This window comes from Callorhinus ursinus, unplaced genomic scaffold (assembly GCF_003265705.2).
Source record: "Callorhinus ursinus isolate GAN/ISIS: 27379988/994484 unplaced genomic scaffold, GSC_fseal_2.0 scaffold9, whole genome shotgun sequence".
NCBI lineage: Eukaryota > Metazoa > Chordata > Mammalia > Carnivora > Otariidae > Callorhinus > Callorhinus ursinus.
This window is the reverse complement of record NW_027397071.1, coordinates 47,996,973-48,012,161: the sequence shown is the minus strand read 5'-3', so window position 1 is coordinate 48,012,161 and position 15,189 is coordinate 47,996,973. Positions and strand designations below refer to the sequence as shown.

The 15,189-nt window shown below is 36.2% G+C and overlaps 1 protein-coding gene across 2 annotated transcripts in view; it reads left to right on the top strand.

Moving 5' to 3' along the window:
- LEPR (leptin receptor) overlaps positions 1-15,189 on the top strand; it is an 84,022-nt gene that overhangs the window by 54,077 nt on the left and 14,756 nt on the right. For both annotated transcript variants that reach the window (XM_073896602.1, XM_025871781.2), the window contains exons 11-20: positions 12-129; positions 2,410-2,609; positions 4,826-4,974; positions 6,019-6,178; positions 6,296-6,378; positions 7,747-7,963; positions 9,632-9,814; positions 11,237-11,332; positions 13,122-13,227; positions 14,326-14,401. In XM_073896602.1, coding sequence (XP_073752703.1) covers positions 12-129; positions 2,410-2,609; positions 4,826-4,974; positions 6,019-6,178; positions 6,296-6,378; positions 7,747-7,963; positions 9,632-9,814; positions 11,237-11,332; positions 13,122-13,227; positions 14,326-14,401 — 1,388 coding nt within the window. The remainder of the gene's footprint in view (positions 1-11; positions 130-2,409; positions 2,610-4,825; positions 4,975-6,018; positions 6,179-6,295; positions 6,379-7,746; positions 7,964-9,631; positions 9,815-11,236; positions 11,333-13,121; positions 13,228-14,325; positions 14,402-15,189) is intronic.

The following is a 15,189-nucleotide window of genomic DNA, read 5'->3' as shown; positions in this document are numbered from 1 at the left end:
GTTTTAAATAGATGTCAATATCAATATATCATGTGAAACTGATGGGTACTTAACTAAAATGACTTGCAGATGGTCGACCAATGCAATCCAATCACTCATGGGAAGTACTTTGCAGTTGAGGTATCATAGGTAAGTACTGTTTTGCTGTTTTATTGTTCTGGGGATGTGGTGAGATAAAACTTCCTGTAGAAATATCCTCATAACAGTCCTCTAGTTAGACGTTCTTCTTGAAAGAGGAAGGTAGAATCTACTTGATTAGAAAATTTTTAAGGGATCAAATAAATTGGTGGTTTTTAAAAAAAACATTGAGGTAAAACATATAATTCGTTTTTACCTCAGATTAGTTTTTCTGATAATCGATTAATTTTCCATAACTGCATTTTAACTACTGAATGAAATCCAAGAAAAGCTGGTTTCTGTACATTTTAATTTGACCTAAGAGTTAATTTGAACTCTCTAAGAGTTGACTAGAGGAGAATATCAGCGATTATAAAAGTCCAATATCATTTGCTGAAGATTAATATTTTGGAAAAAAGTCAGAGGTAGTGGCACAAAGATTGTAAGACATAATATGAATATTTTTGGAAGCAGGAAAGACAAAGAAGGAAAACACTTAAGAAGGAGTGAAGGGTTGTAATAGTAATTTGTGCTTATTTTTACCCTTCCCTGTTTTGAAAAGAATTCAAGGCTTCATCTTCCCATAGTATCATCTGAAATAATAGACTCTTGATTAGGAGAAGGTAGATACATTTTTATTTTTATAATCTTAGTAGTTTTCAGTTATGTGTATGGCTCTCAGACACCCTGTCTCAATTTGTGTTTGTACTGGGGTCTTCCAGTTTGTTTCACTTGTCCTCATTTATTCTTAAAATCTAAATTTTCTACTTGAAAAACAAATCCCCCTCCTCAAATACTGTGATCTGAATTCTATTCCCAAAGTGACCAGTCTGTTCTTATGTAGTATTAGAAAAAAATGGGGCAATTTTTACATTTCTTACATAGGAATAATAGCTGGCTTTATCTTACCTGATAGGAGTATTTTGAAATCAATAGAATATTCATGGATGCCATTTTACTTTTATAATCTATCTTTCCTTTTTTTCCATGGCATTTTTCACATTAAAAAAGGTGTTTGTGGATGACCATCACATAAGCTCTGTGTCCCATTTATCTTGCTAACCTTTACGGAAGAACTGTGAAAGTCCCTGCATGTGCTCGGGCAGGTTTTTTTTAACCTCTCCAAGACTCGATTTCCTTCTCTGTAAGCTGGAAAGAATAATAGGACTTACAAGGTTTCTGTTAGAATTAATGATATATTCCATTTAATTATAATTATGCGATAGAATTTCTCCTGGTAAATATTCAATAAATGGCTATCATTGTCATTATGACGAAGACACTAACCTCTGCATTCCAAGTGGAGTATTACTGTGCTTTAGTACTTGGTCACAGTTCTTCCTACCCACAGAGGACGCCTCATGCCTTGTTCTCATTTCTGGCCCTCCCTCCCCCCCCCCCCCCCCCCCGTCCCTCTGCCAGCACTCATTCATACACACACCCGAAAATGATTGTAATTTTGAGGGGGTAAGCAGGAAAAGTGTCACAAAAAAAAAAAAAAGAAAACGAGAAACAGAAGAATATAGATTTTTCATTTTCTTGTAACCTCCTAACTCCATTTTTATGGAAACAGTAACTGCTACTTTAACCACTTAAATTCCATATTGAGAGCAAATAGTGGCAGGAGCAGGGCTATTTCCAAAAAAAGGGAGAAGTGCTTTGTATATTCTGAGGTAGAGTGTGGATCAGGGCACAGTTATAAAACTTACTTTCTTAATTTTCTTCTCTGAGATTATGTGTTATATGTGTTTTATATTTAACCATATGATTCAGGTATGAATCAAGAATTGGTATTATTTTCATTATATTGCTTTGAACCAGAAAATATTAGGACATTGTCAATTAAGCTATAATTTACTATCAGTTGTGTATTCAAGTTGTGGTGGAATTTAATCCCTATTTAAAGCATAAGGGATTTATCTTCCTTCCCATCTCAGGAATGTCCCAATACTATGCTTGCGATCTATACTTCTAAAATGGTATCACTTATGTATAACATTAGCTTAACTTTCAAAGTGTTGTAGGTCCCACCTCTAATTGTATCCTTATCTCCTTCTTAGAGCAATGCCATTTATTTTACTTGCATTTCCACTTAGTACCTAATAAAATGTTTAATAAGGTTTTTTGTCTATTTTTATGGAAAGACATAAAATTGTGATAGAGCTGGGAATTCAAAAATGCCTTTCCAATAAGAACATTCATTTTAGATGGAACAGAAACTATGGTATTCTCAAATATCTTACTGCTTTCAGCCATGTTGTATATTAACTGACTGTTCTCATATCTTTTAAGGAGCAGCCTTTACTGTTCTGATGTTCCATCTATTCATCCCATATCTGAACCCAAAGATTGCCATTTGCAGAGAGATGGTTTTTATGAATGCATATTTCAGCCAATCTTTCTATTATCCGGCTATACAATGTGGATTAAAATCAATCACTCTTTGGGTTCACTTGACTCTCCACCAACGTGTGTTGTTCCTGATTCCGTGGGTATGTCAAACTGTGTTGTGTGTCTTCATTTTTACTAGCAGATTTGGATTCAGATTGATTCATGGAAACTGTTGTGTTTTACCATTTCCTGATCACACTATATTTAAACAAAAACTTTTTCATGTTTACAGTGGAATTGGGAAGACAATCAACCTTAGAAAGTTTTGCCGTTTTTATTTTATTTTAAGTTACTTATAGCACAGTATTTTTGCAATAGGCATATTTTCAGCATATAATCTGATGAGTTATATTGGGCATTGGGAATAAAATTTAGCAGTAATATTAATCTAAATAATGCACTGCTTTGTTTTTCTCCCAGTATACTTATGAAAACATTTGGTGTTTTTAATTTAAAAATTTAATTTGGGTATTGTGATGGATTTTGTAATCTAGTAGTCATAACCCATGGGTTTAATTTGTGAGGCTGTGTAGGATGCAGAAGGATTCAAAATAACTAAAGTGAAGGAGAGACAATAGATCAAGGATGATGATATCCATCATGAATTTTAAATACTCTTTAAAAAGATATATTGATTTCAAAGTTAAGAGAGCTCTTGAAATCTATATCTCTCCGATATTGCTGTGAAATCTTTGAGAAATGACCCATTTATGATTATACAATAGAGGTAAAAGAATATCTTTTGGTGCTGTATTCTGTTTTGTTGGGAAATTATGCCAAAAATCAATATTTGATTCATTATATTTTCAAATAATTAGTACACATCTGAATTAAAACATATTTTGTTAAACATAGCATAAAGTCATAATTTTTAGGGTTTTTTTAATCACTATAGAGTCCCAAGTAATTGATTCCCCACCCCCAAAGCTAGCATGCCCGCCACCCCCCCACCTCCCCCCACCCCCACTATTTAGTTTGGTTCCACTTAAAGTGAATTTACTGTAAGCAGGACTTCTCTGATACTAAGTATCTTGGGACAGCAAAGAACCCTCCTACCACTCTCTACCCCACAAACATGCACAGATAGAACCTCACGTGTAATATATGACAAATGCAACATGGATTCAGTTCTGTATGCTATCCAAACAACTTTCGATGTTATTCTTTTTAGTACTAAAATAAGGAATTTAAGTTGGGCTTCTATTAACTCCTTAGTACTAGGAAACAATGTGGAGATTCAACTTTAGGATCCAAATGCAGCACCACCTGTTACTAGCTTTGTAAACATGGGCTAGACATGTGAGTGCTCCGTGGGGGGACTTTTGTCACCCATAAAATGTGGAAAGCTCTGCTTAACTCCCCAGGGTGTGTGCTGTGGGGATCATGCAAACTCTTATACTTTAAAGCATCCTTTCTGTAAACTAGATATTCATGGAATGGATCCATATGACATCCATATGATTCAGTCAAGTACAATCTTAGTGTCTCTCAAACATCCATACTTCCTTTTCTGAGGAGGAATGATTTTTTCAGGAGATGAACTGCGTGTCATCTTACTGGTTGGTATAGAGTGTCTTCTTCATATATGAAGAATTGAACAAATATGAGAAACTAGTAATGAAAAAGTTTAGGGGTTTTGGTCATCAACAGTCTAAGGTATTGTTGATGAAGTCCGGAGCTTCAAAGTTCACACTCGTGTGCTGGGGCTTTGGGACATTTAGTTCCCAAATATGTTGAGTTTGCATATTGTCTTTTACTTTTTTTTTTTTAAGCCTTTGCCGTTCTGGTCATCTTTGCCTCTACTTCTGCCCTTCAAAAGCCTGTTTTCCTCAGATGATAGAGAACTGGGGCTTTACTCTGTAAGACTATCTCTGACCTTGACCTAGAGATAATAAGAGTAGAAGAGTTTGAAACTCACACAGGTGGAAATGAATACAGTCCATGTTATAGTTTTCCTTTTATTAAAGCTCCACGTAGAACCGAGCATGCTGTCGATACTTAGTGTTCAGTACGGAATCTTTTGCATGCGGAACTAATGGCCCAATTTCTAGTCAGATCTTACTATTACTCGCAGATGACATGGTCAGTGTATTGATTTTTTTTCCCAATCAACCTATTTGCAAAATAGAGATAATCCCTTTCTTACGTGTCACCTGAAATTGTAGGTGATCAAGTGAGATAATGAATGAGGAAGCTTTGAGAAGGAGAGGTTGCTTTATAAATATTGAGTATAAAAGTTATAACATCATAATAATGTTTTAAAAATATTATCACTGTTTAAGTTGATGTTATAGTATGCTGTTTTTAAAATTTCTAGTGAAACCACTGCCTCCATCCAGTGTGAAAGCAGAAATTACTGTAAAAATTGGATTATTGAAAATATCTTGGGAAAAGCCAGTCTTTCCAGAGAATAATCTTAAGTTCCAGATTCGCTATGGCTTAAATGGAAAAGAAGTACAGTGGAAGGTACCTTTAACTGAGAAATGTCTTTGGCTTGCCTCACTAAATGTTATTTCATACAACTGTTTTAATAACTGTATAGATTAGGATTTATTTTATTGGCATAAAAGTACCTCTTCCTGTATTCTGTAGCTATTTTTGTTAAGTAGATTGCAATAAGTCTAACCCTTTCAAGGAATGACATTTCCTGCAAGCCATCATTTCCCAAAATGAGTGTGACAGAACATTGATCCCATAAAATATTCCTTGAAAAAAGATTGCATGGCTGAATCAACTTAGGAAACCCTGCATCACTGTGTGTTCCTGTTACATACTAAATCATACTCTGTTGCATACGAAAAGTTCGGAGAAGTCCTGCATTAAAGAAACATTTGTGACTTTATTTGTGACTTTTATTTCATCCTATGTTTCTCAAACTCATTTTACTGAGGAACCCTTTTTCCTTTAACATCTAATAGTATTTCTTAGTACCTATATATTCATTGGGACATATTTTGGAAGAAGCTGCTTTTATCAAACAATCAAAATCGCACCTATAGTGGCGAGTGTGCATATGATGACTGGCCATATCAGTTTTCAGGTGGCAGCCTGCAAAGTCCCAGAAACGTCAGGAACCCTAAATATTATGTCATTAGATCATAAAGATTTTAGCTGAAAGGAATGTGACAGTTTACCAGCTTATTGAGGAGACTGAGTAACAGAGATATCACTATGTAATCACTAGGTTAAAATTGTTGAGAGTTTTTGTGGGTAGGGAATTAGTGGACAGAGATTAGTAACAGAGTGAAGAGTGACTGGGGAGCGAGGTTGCAAGTAGGCCAGTCCAAATCTTGTCCTGAGGAGTAAACAACAAGATGACTGAGACAATCCTTAACTTGAAGGAGCTCATGATCCAAGTCTAATAAAAGTATTTCTCAAGCCAGAAAACACAAAGTCAGTTCTCTCTTAATTTTGGAACGGTATTAAGGTTTTAAATAGAATGCAGTTTCGGGCCCATCAGCTACGTAGGTGTTAGTAATGATTAGTCTAACGCTTGACCTTATTTTACAGATGTATGAGGTATATGATGCAAAATCAAAGTCAGCCAGTGTCCTGGTGCCAGACCTGTGTGCAGTCTATGCTGTTCAGGTGCGCTGCCGGAGGCTGGATGGCCTGGGGTATTGGAGTAATTGGAGTAGTCCCGCCTACACAGTTGTCATGGATATAAAAGGTCTGTAGAGATTTTGTACATGTGTCTTAAAAATGCATGCATACGGGCGTGTTTCAAATGTGACTCAGATTCCTCCTGAGAACACGTGTACCACTTGGGCTCCTTGTCATTCTGCAGTTCCTACCAGAGGACCTGAATTTTGGAGAATAATTAAGGAAGACACCACTAAAAAGGAGAGAAATGTTACTTTACTTTGGAAGGTACTCATGCTTTTATGTTACTCAAATTTTATTTTTATGCTCACGAAAGATTGACTTGGTTGTTTCCATTCTGAGATGGGATTGCAGAGAGCTCTGCGGAGGGGCCCTGGCACGAGTGTGGGAATTCATTCTGTTCTCAGCCGAACATGTTAGAGCTCAGTCAGCATTATTTTGGCGGAGTCACTTAGAGGCTTCAGCCGTAGCTTCCTGATCTGTATAAATGCAGGACTGGACTGGATGACGCCTGCTCAGATTTTACCCCCCCACACATTGTTCCACACCCTGCAGGGACACACGTATATGCATTTGTATTTATTTTTGTCCGTTATGTCTGACTTAGAGGAATCTCGATGACAAACAAATATATTGAGAAGCACTGTTCCAGTCTATCGTAGAGAATCGTTTTCTATGGGTTTATAAGGGATTGACTTATCTTATTTGAAGATTATTTATTTATTTATTTCAGACAGAGAGAGAGGGAGAGAGAGAGCGCGCGCGCGCACATGCGTGCACAAGCAGGGGGAGGGGGAGGGGCAAGAGGAGAAGCAGGCTCCCTACTGAGCAGAGAGCCCAATGCGGGGCTCGATCCCAGGACTCTGGGATCATGACCTGAGCCGAAGGCAGACGCTTAACCGACTGAGCCACCCAGGCACCCCTGGCTTATCTTATTTGAAACAGGTGGTGGTAATGGGGCAGGTGGGGTATATTGTTAATACTCTATAAAATGAAAGAGCAGAGACATATATTCTATATTATATTGGAATCATCAGTGATCTGGTATGATTTTTTTTTAAACTATGGGGCAGAAATTCTGGGGTGCCATATACACGGTTCTGGTAGCCTCTGCTACTTGAATTAGCAACAGATCAGAAGAGGAGCAAACAAATGATAAATCTTACTGGGATTAACATAAATGATGATTAACATTTCTTCAGCTTTCTTGTTGTTGCTTTACAGAACTAGAAGGTTATTCCTTGTTTGCTTTTTCGATAAGGAAACTCTTGACTCCCTGCTGGTCTCTCTTTTCTCTAAAATTAGTGTGAAACTTCTTGGTAGAAAAGTGTCCTAATTGTATCCATATTTAATTATCTTTAAGTGATTTATTCTCTGAGTCTTAAGGAGAAAAACCCAAAAGGAAGAAAATAAATTTCCTATGCTCCATACTCACCCAGATGCCTTCACTGCATCCGTGGTCAGAGACGGGCTCTATCCCCCCTCACCTCCCCATATCTCAGCCTTGAACTAGACAGGGCTTGCCCTGGTCTGACCCTGCCTCCCGGTGGAGAACGTATAAGAAGAGTTCATGGGCTTGGTTGGTATAAAAAGCACTGGAGCCCTTAAACTAATCAATTTTTATGTTTACTACAGCCTCTGATGAAAAATGACTCATTGTGCAGTGTGAGAAAATATGTGGTAAAACATCATACTTCCCGCAATGGAACATGGTCAGAAGATGTGGGAAATCACACTAAATTCACTTTCCTGTGGACAGAACAAGCACATTCTGTTACAATTCTGGCTGTCAATTCAATTGGTGCTTCTTTTGTGAATTTTAATTTAACCTTCTCATGGCCTATGAGCAAAGGTAAGAAAGGGTGCAGGGTAGTAAACCTGTGCCCCTTTTAGCATTTAATTTTTACATACTCCTCCCATTCTAAATGATCTTCCAAAAAGCCTGCAATTCTCTGAATCTGAAGGACTCTCTTCTCTTATCTCTTCTTCTCTGAAAAACAGCAAAAGAGATTGCACCCTGATTTTGTAATATGGTCCTTGGGTTTTCATGTAATAGAACCATGTTGATACAGTATTATGATAAATGAGAATATTCTAGTAAATCTAATACTTAAACCCTTTGCATCAATGGAAGTTGTACATAAATCAGTCTCTTTCCTGGTCTGTGTGTGTGTGTGTGTGTCTGTGTGTGTGTGTGTGTATGTAAAAATAAGTGCATGTATATGTGTGTGTTATATTTATTACATATACACAATAGTATTACATACTATATGGATGCAAATAATTGCTCAGATTTGAAAATTAACCTGTACTTCATTTCATATGAGTGATGAATCTTCTTTCATTAATTTTGATATATTTGATTAATTAGAGAATTGAGAACTACTTTTAATAGGAGCTCCTAATCTGGATTACATATTCAAAGTATAACTTTTTAATGGAAAATTCAAATCTACTCTGCCTCTACTAATCTCTTCCATGAAGTCTTTGCTTATTGCTTTAATTAGATATGTCCTAAATCAGGGTGCTTTCTACCTTTCTTAAGGTATTTTATATCTTGCCTTAAATTATGATTACTTTTGTATGTATGGCATAAGCTTATTGTAAGTTCCATAGCATCTGCACAATGTTTTACACTAAAAATATTTTCAACCAGTATGTTCTAGAGATTTTTATTGAATGCTGTGCTGTGTTAGGTGGTGGGAATTCCGATGTGAGAAATACTCTAATGGTCTCAGCATTCAGACCATGAGAATGGTCTCAGCATCTAGAAGAGTCCAATAGATGTACGGACATTGATCAAATAATCATACAAGTTAATGCCTATTTACAAACTGAGATCAGTGTTCCCAGGAAAGGAATGTAATTTTATGAAGGAAAAGAAAATAGAACCTGACTTGGCATTGAGGGTTAGAGAAGCTTTCTTAAGAACCCGTATAGGTGGGGAGAGAGCATGGGCTCCTGAGAGAGGAGTAGTCTGACCGAAAGTCTTCGTGGCACAGGAGAGGACCCGACGGAAGACGAACAGGGTGGCTCTGGTGCAGAAAATCCTGAAAGGCTGGGAGGCCGGATGAGGCTTGGCCCTGGGCCTCACAGACATGGTAGGCAGTTCATCCTCACATGTGGAAATCCAGCTGAGGCTTTGAAATGGGACTTTGTGCAGAGGGTGTTAAATAATCAGGTTTGTCCTTTGAAAGCCCAATTGCATCAGCAGGAGAGGAGTTTGTAGGGAAGTAGAGAGGATGATGAATAGGCTTGTGCAGTACTCCAGTGGAGAGCCACTTTTTTGACTCTATCCCAAAACCCCATTTTGGTTTCTCCTCAATGGCATATGTTCCCACATCTTTCTGCATATATGACTCTGTGGTGCAAAAATACTTGTATTATATTTATCTATATAAGTGTCAGCTTTCTCTTCCTTTTCCCTTCCTCCAGTAGGTTATATGTGCCTCAAATGTATTAGGAGATTTTTTTAAATTAATTTTGAATTTAAAAACAAATTTCCTTTTGTTCCCCTCAGTAAATACCGTGCAGTCACTCAGTGCTTATCCTTTAAACAACAGTTGTGTGCTTCTCTCCTGGACTCTATCACCCAGTGACTACTATCTGATGTATTTTGTTACTGAGTGGAAAATTCTTAATGAAGACAGTGAAATTAAATGGCTTAGGATCCCTCCATCTGTTAAGAAGTATTATATCCACGGTAAGTTTGCTGTACTTTAATACGTTTCTCTTATGGATTAGCATTAGAGTGATTATTAATTTAAATAAGATAGCCAGTTAATGAAAACTTAAACGTGTAGATGATACTACCATCTTACCACATTTTATTCTATCACTTTGTCATAAACATTCAATTCTGTTTCATTCGATCCTTTCTAAATATTTTACAGTCATAATCTTATCATCTATCACTTTTCTTCTGATTTGTTCCTTTGATATATCACAAACACATTTCTGTTTTCTCCTCAGTCCTTTTAACCATGATTTTTAATGATCATATAGCATTTTATTCCATAGTCTACTTAAACCGTTTATTTATTTGAGAAAATTTTTGTTGCTTCCAGCTTTACTTTTTTTTTCCTAGACTGTTTTTTAATGGCCTTTGATATCTACCACCAAATTGTCTTCCCAAATCTACGTACCAACTTATAATGCTACTAGCAGTGAGTGGGAATGCCAGGCTGAAGGTCTACAAATGTAGGACTAAGTGCTGTAGGCAGCATAAACTCCCCAAAGTAGACCAGTTGCCCCAGGAGGTGATTAAAGTACAAAGTAATCCTGCACAATACAGTATCTCCAAGTCTGAGTAAGGTTTTAGTAGGGAAGCTAACGATCGCCATGACCCTATTATACAATATTACTCCAGAGACTTGTACTTCTATTTCATTCCAAAGGCCCTAGAATTTAGCATCAGGGCAAGTAGAAATGATTGATGGAGAACTAAATTCAATTCATTACTACTGTTGTCCAGATGATTATTCTCTGTGCTTTTCTTTAAGCCATGGAAATATATAATCTAGGCTTCAACAAGATTTATCCCTTGTGGAATATCTATATGTTTGTAAAAATGATACATCACTGATAGATTCGTTTTGAACTTTGCTATACAGATGGTTGTCCGCCTGACCGGGGGATCCCCCGATAAGCCAAGAGGACCCCCGGTCCCCACCCCCATTTCTTTGCATTTCATAAGACTTTAGTCTCACAGCTGCCTTGAATGGGGAAAATAAGCAAGCTAAATGCCCGTGAAAGGGGAATATTGCTGGCTTTTGGGATATGGGAGAGGAGGTAGGGTATATTGTCCTGGAAAGGGAAAGGGAAAGTGGAAGTTCATACACTGTGAGCTTGAACAAACTGGCTATCATTGGAACATGCCCTTGAAGATTGCAATCTCATGTCTCTGGGTAATATTTTCAAAAATTATTTGAAAATTATTGTCATTACTAGGAGAATTTGGAACACTTAGGTGGTTTTTGAAACTCCCTTAATCATTAGTTTCGATCCATAAGTAACAACTTATTTCTATGTTCGGAAAAATAAGAGTCACCTAAATTTTTTATATAGGTTTCACTTGTTAATATTAATTCAGTAAGAATGACCTTTAATATATTTTTCTCTTCAGATCACTTTATCCCCATTGAGAAGTATCAATTCAGTCTTTACCCAGTATTTATGGAAGGAGTGGGGAAACCAAAGATAATTAATAGTTTCACCCAAGGTAAGACTTTTCCTTCTGGTTTCTTTTTATACAGATGTGTGGTTTCCTACTTAGTTAGCAGTTATGTTGCCATCTGATTATTTTCTTTCTAATGGAGTCATGGAAGAGTCCAGAGTCTTACATAGATGTGTCAGGGAGGCTACATGGTCCCTTGGTGTGGTAGTAAGGAGAATAATCAAGCATGATATTCTGGCATTGGAAATTAACATTTTCAGTCTCAAATTGGATAAAAAGTTAATGGAAACGAAATAAAGGAAAATATGCAGCAATACAATAAAATACATCATCAGAAAGACTAATTAGAAAAATACTAATTTCTGTACAATTCATATAAATGCATCTACCTCCAAATAATATGTTTTGGAGGTACTTATGAGCCTTAAATTTTTTTAAAGATTTTTATTTTATTTATTTGACAGAGAGAGAGGGTTACAGAACACAAGCAGGGGGGGCAGGCAGGCGGAGGGAGAGGGAGAAGCAGGCTCCCCGCTGAGCAGGGAGCCCAATGTGGGGTTCGATCCCAGGACCCTGGGATCACGACCTGAGCTGAAGGCAGACCCTTAACCGACTGAGCCACCCAGGCGCCCAAGCCTTTAAATTTTAATCAGTCTTTTAAAGGAAACATTTTTCCTCTAAAAATAAAACTGGAGAAGTAGTTACAGAAATAAATTCATTATGCCTCTTAAATTTCTAATTCATCTTACCGTACTTGGAGTATCAACATTTTGATTTTGCTGTTACGGCTCAAATTGTCTTCAAGTCCAAGCAACCTAATAATGAAGTTTCAAGAGAGAAATATTTTGCCTGGTTTTAGAATTAAAATAATGATAAAAATTCATTCATTTATTATTTGACACATACAGGCTGGGCACAAGAACTGGGGATTGAACAGTGAACATCAGTCTCTGTCCTTATGGAGCTTAATCCCTATGCTCCAATGGTAGTGAGAGTAAACAAATCATGTATAATATAATGTCAGATAGAAATAAGTGCCATGCTTGTTGTGATGAGCACTGGGTATTGTATGTAAGTGATGAATCACTAAATTCTACTCCTGAAACCAATATTAAACTATATGTTAACTAACTAGAATTAAATAAAAACTTAAAAAAATTACCTGCACTCAAAAAAATCCCCCAAATCAATTAAAAATAGCATAAGAGTGGCAATTGGTAATAATTATAAAAGGACTAATTTAATAATAATAAAAAATAAGTGCCATGAAGCAAAATAAATGTAAGGTAAAAGGATAGAGTTAAAATGTGGTGCCTTAGTTAGGATGGTCAGAATTGGTCTTTTTAGTTCAAGCCATGCAAGTACAAAAGAGAAGAGCATTTTAGACAAAGGGATAGCAAGTGCAAGTGCAAAGGTTCTGAAGAACAAGCGTGCTTGGTGGCTCAAGAAAAGCAAGGTCAGTGTGTGTGGAGTGAACAAGGTAGAGACCGGCAGATGTTGAAGGTTGGCTTATCCAGAAGCGACACTGAGGCAGAGTCATTGGAACAACTTTAATTGGCACTTTCTCATATAACCTGAAGTGATCACATGGAATTGGCAAAAAATAATTTTGAAAAACTGTTTTGTCAACTTACAGTGAGCATAATCCTGCACAAAATAACAGTTCACTAAGGTGATCATAGCTTTACTTTTATCTTCTTTTTTATTTTTATATCTTTAAAGGTAATACAGATTTATGATGCAGTCAGAAAAAAGTCTGCTATAATTTTTGATACAGAAAGATACTGTTATTTCCTGAAGCTTCTGAATCATGTGAATTGTATTTTTTTTTCAGATGACATTGAAAAACACCAGAATGATGCAGGGCTATATGTAATTGTGCCAATAATTATTTCCTCTTCGATCTTACTGCTTGGAACATTGTTAATATCACACCAAAGGTATTGTACTTGGTGTTACGAATCTTTATGGCCAAAGCTCTTGAGAGTGTTTAAACCTTGATTTAAAACCCAAATCAGAAACATTAAAGTCTCCTAAATATGTTTATGTATATTCGGTATACAATTGAGATGGCCTAAAAAGAAAAGGCCTGTTTTCAGGAAACCACATTCGGTTTTGCTAGTACAACACAAACATCATGGACGAAATTCATGTTTTGTATGTAAATACATCCAGGAAATAACAAGCTTATAACGGAAATCCTAGGCAGTGTGTTCTCAGAGATGGCAAAAATGGCTTTTAGAGCTGTACAATTTGGGTTGAGGACTTTTTAGCGATGAAGATTCACCTGGAGTGGCTAGTTCATTTATGATAGTAAGCACTCCAATTTTTAAAAAGCAGCACTGTGTGGCTCCCCAGTCTGTCTGGTTTGGCAAATGGCCTTGAATTTCTTGTGGTTCTAGGGTGCCATATCACCGTGTGCTGAGAGGCCCAGACCTATGAAATTATTTCACACATGTCAAATCTCTACAGAAACTTTTGTCTTATAGCAAAAAAGAGGGATGGGAGATTTTAGACTGAATATATCTTTCAGTCAAGTGAGCTGATGGGGCCATATCAAGTGGAATTGTTTCTGAAACTCAATTGATGGCCACCTTTTTTTCTTTGTGTGTGAGAGAGAGAGAGAGGGAGGGAGGGGCAGAAGGAGAGGGAGAGAATCTTAACTCAATTTCATGACCCTGAGATCGTGAGCTGAGCTGAAATCAGGAACTGGATGCTTAACTAAGTGAGCCACCCAGGTGCCCTGGTGGCCATTTTAACATATTGTTTCTTCAATAGTGGAAGAGTGGAAAAATCCACTCAAAGTGTTTAGCATAGTGCCTGGCACAGAGCATTCAGTAAGTGTTGGTTATTTTATTATTATAATGAGTATTAACTTTAGTCGAGATAGAACATTGGTGGAGATCTTCACGGAATAGCATGTGAAAATGAATCAGATTCTGCTGAGAAATAGCTGATCTGGTAGATTAATTTCTAGTTTGTGTATTCATTAACTGTGAACATTTTCAGTATGAATGTTTTTTGTTTCTCCTTTGTAGAATGAAAAAGCTGTTTTGGGAAGATGTTCCAAACCCCAAGAACTGTTCCTGGGCACAAGGACTTAATTTTCAGAAGGTCCCTTTTTCAATTTTTTTTAACCCAAAATATGTAAGATTGCACTTTAGATGCCGTATGCCTTATATAGCATCAGACATTTTTAAGGTTTAAAATATTTTAAGGATAAGGTTTAAATCTTATTTTATTCAATTCATTTAAATATGAATTCTGTTTAATCTATTACATGTTTTCAAGAATAGCAGGATGCAGGGATTTGAAATCAGGATGAAACAAAATTCTGTAGGTAGTTCATCATATGCAAATTAAATATATATGTATATATTTATACTAAAATTAAATATATATGTATATATATTAAAATTAAATATATGTATGTATTTATATATCTTCTATACCACAGTATATAATAAAATAAATATTAGAATATTAAGGATTACATCTTTTGGAGAACAGATATTTGGATATGCTTTTTTGGTATAAATTGATTTCTTTAGGTAAAGGCTGGAATCAATATTTTTAATCCCTGTAATTATTTCCATAATTATTTAAATCAATTAAAAACTATATAAATAATCCTGTCCTCAAACTCTGCAACCCAAAAAATGCAATTGTTCTAATAAAACTTACATTTAAGCACATAGTTTTTTTCAAGCTAAAGTGCTTTATAAATTGATCAGCTATAATAAAATAATTTGTACATACATCTTATAATAGAATTTCTCAGAAAACTCTAGCGATTAACTAATGTTTTATTAATTCTTATAATTTCCCCTGAAGCAAGGTTGGTTTTCCACCCATAAAATTGAGAAGACAGAATTCAGTTTTCATGTCAAAATATCTACACG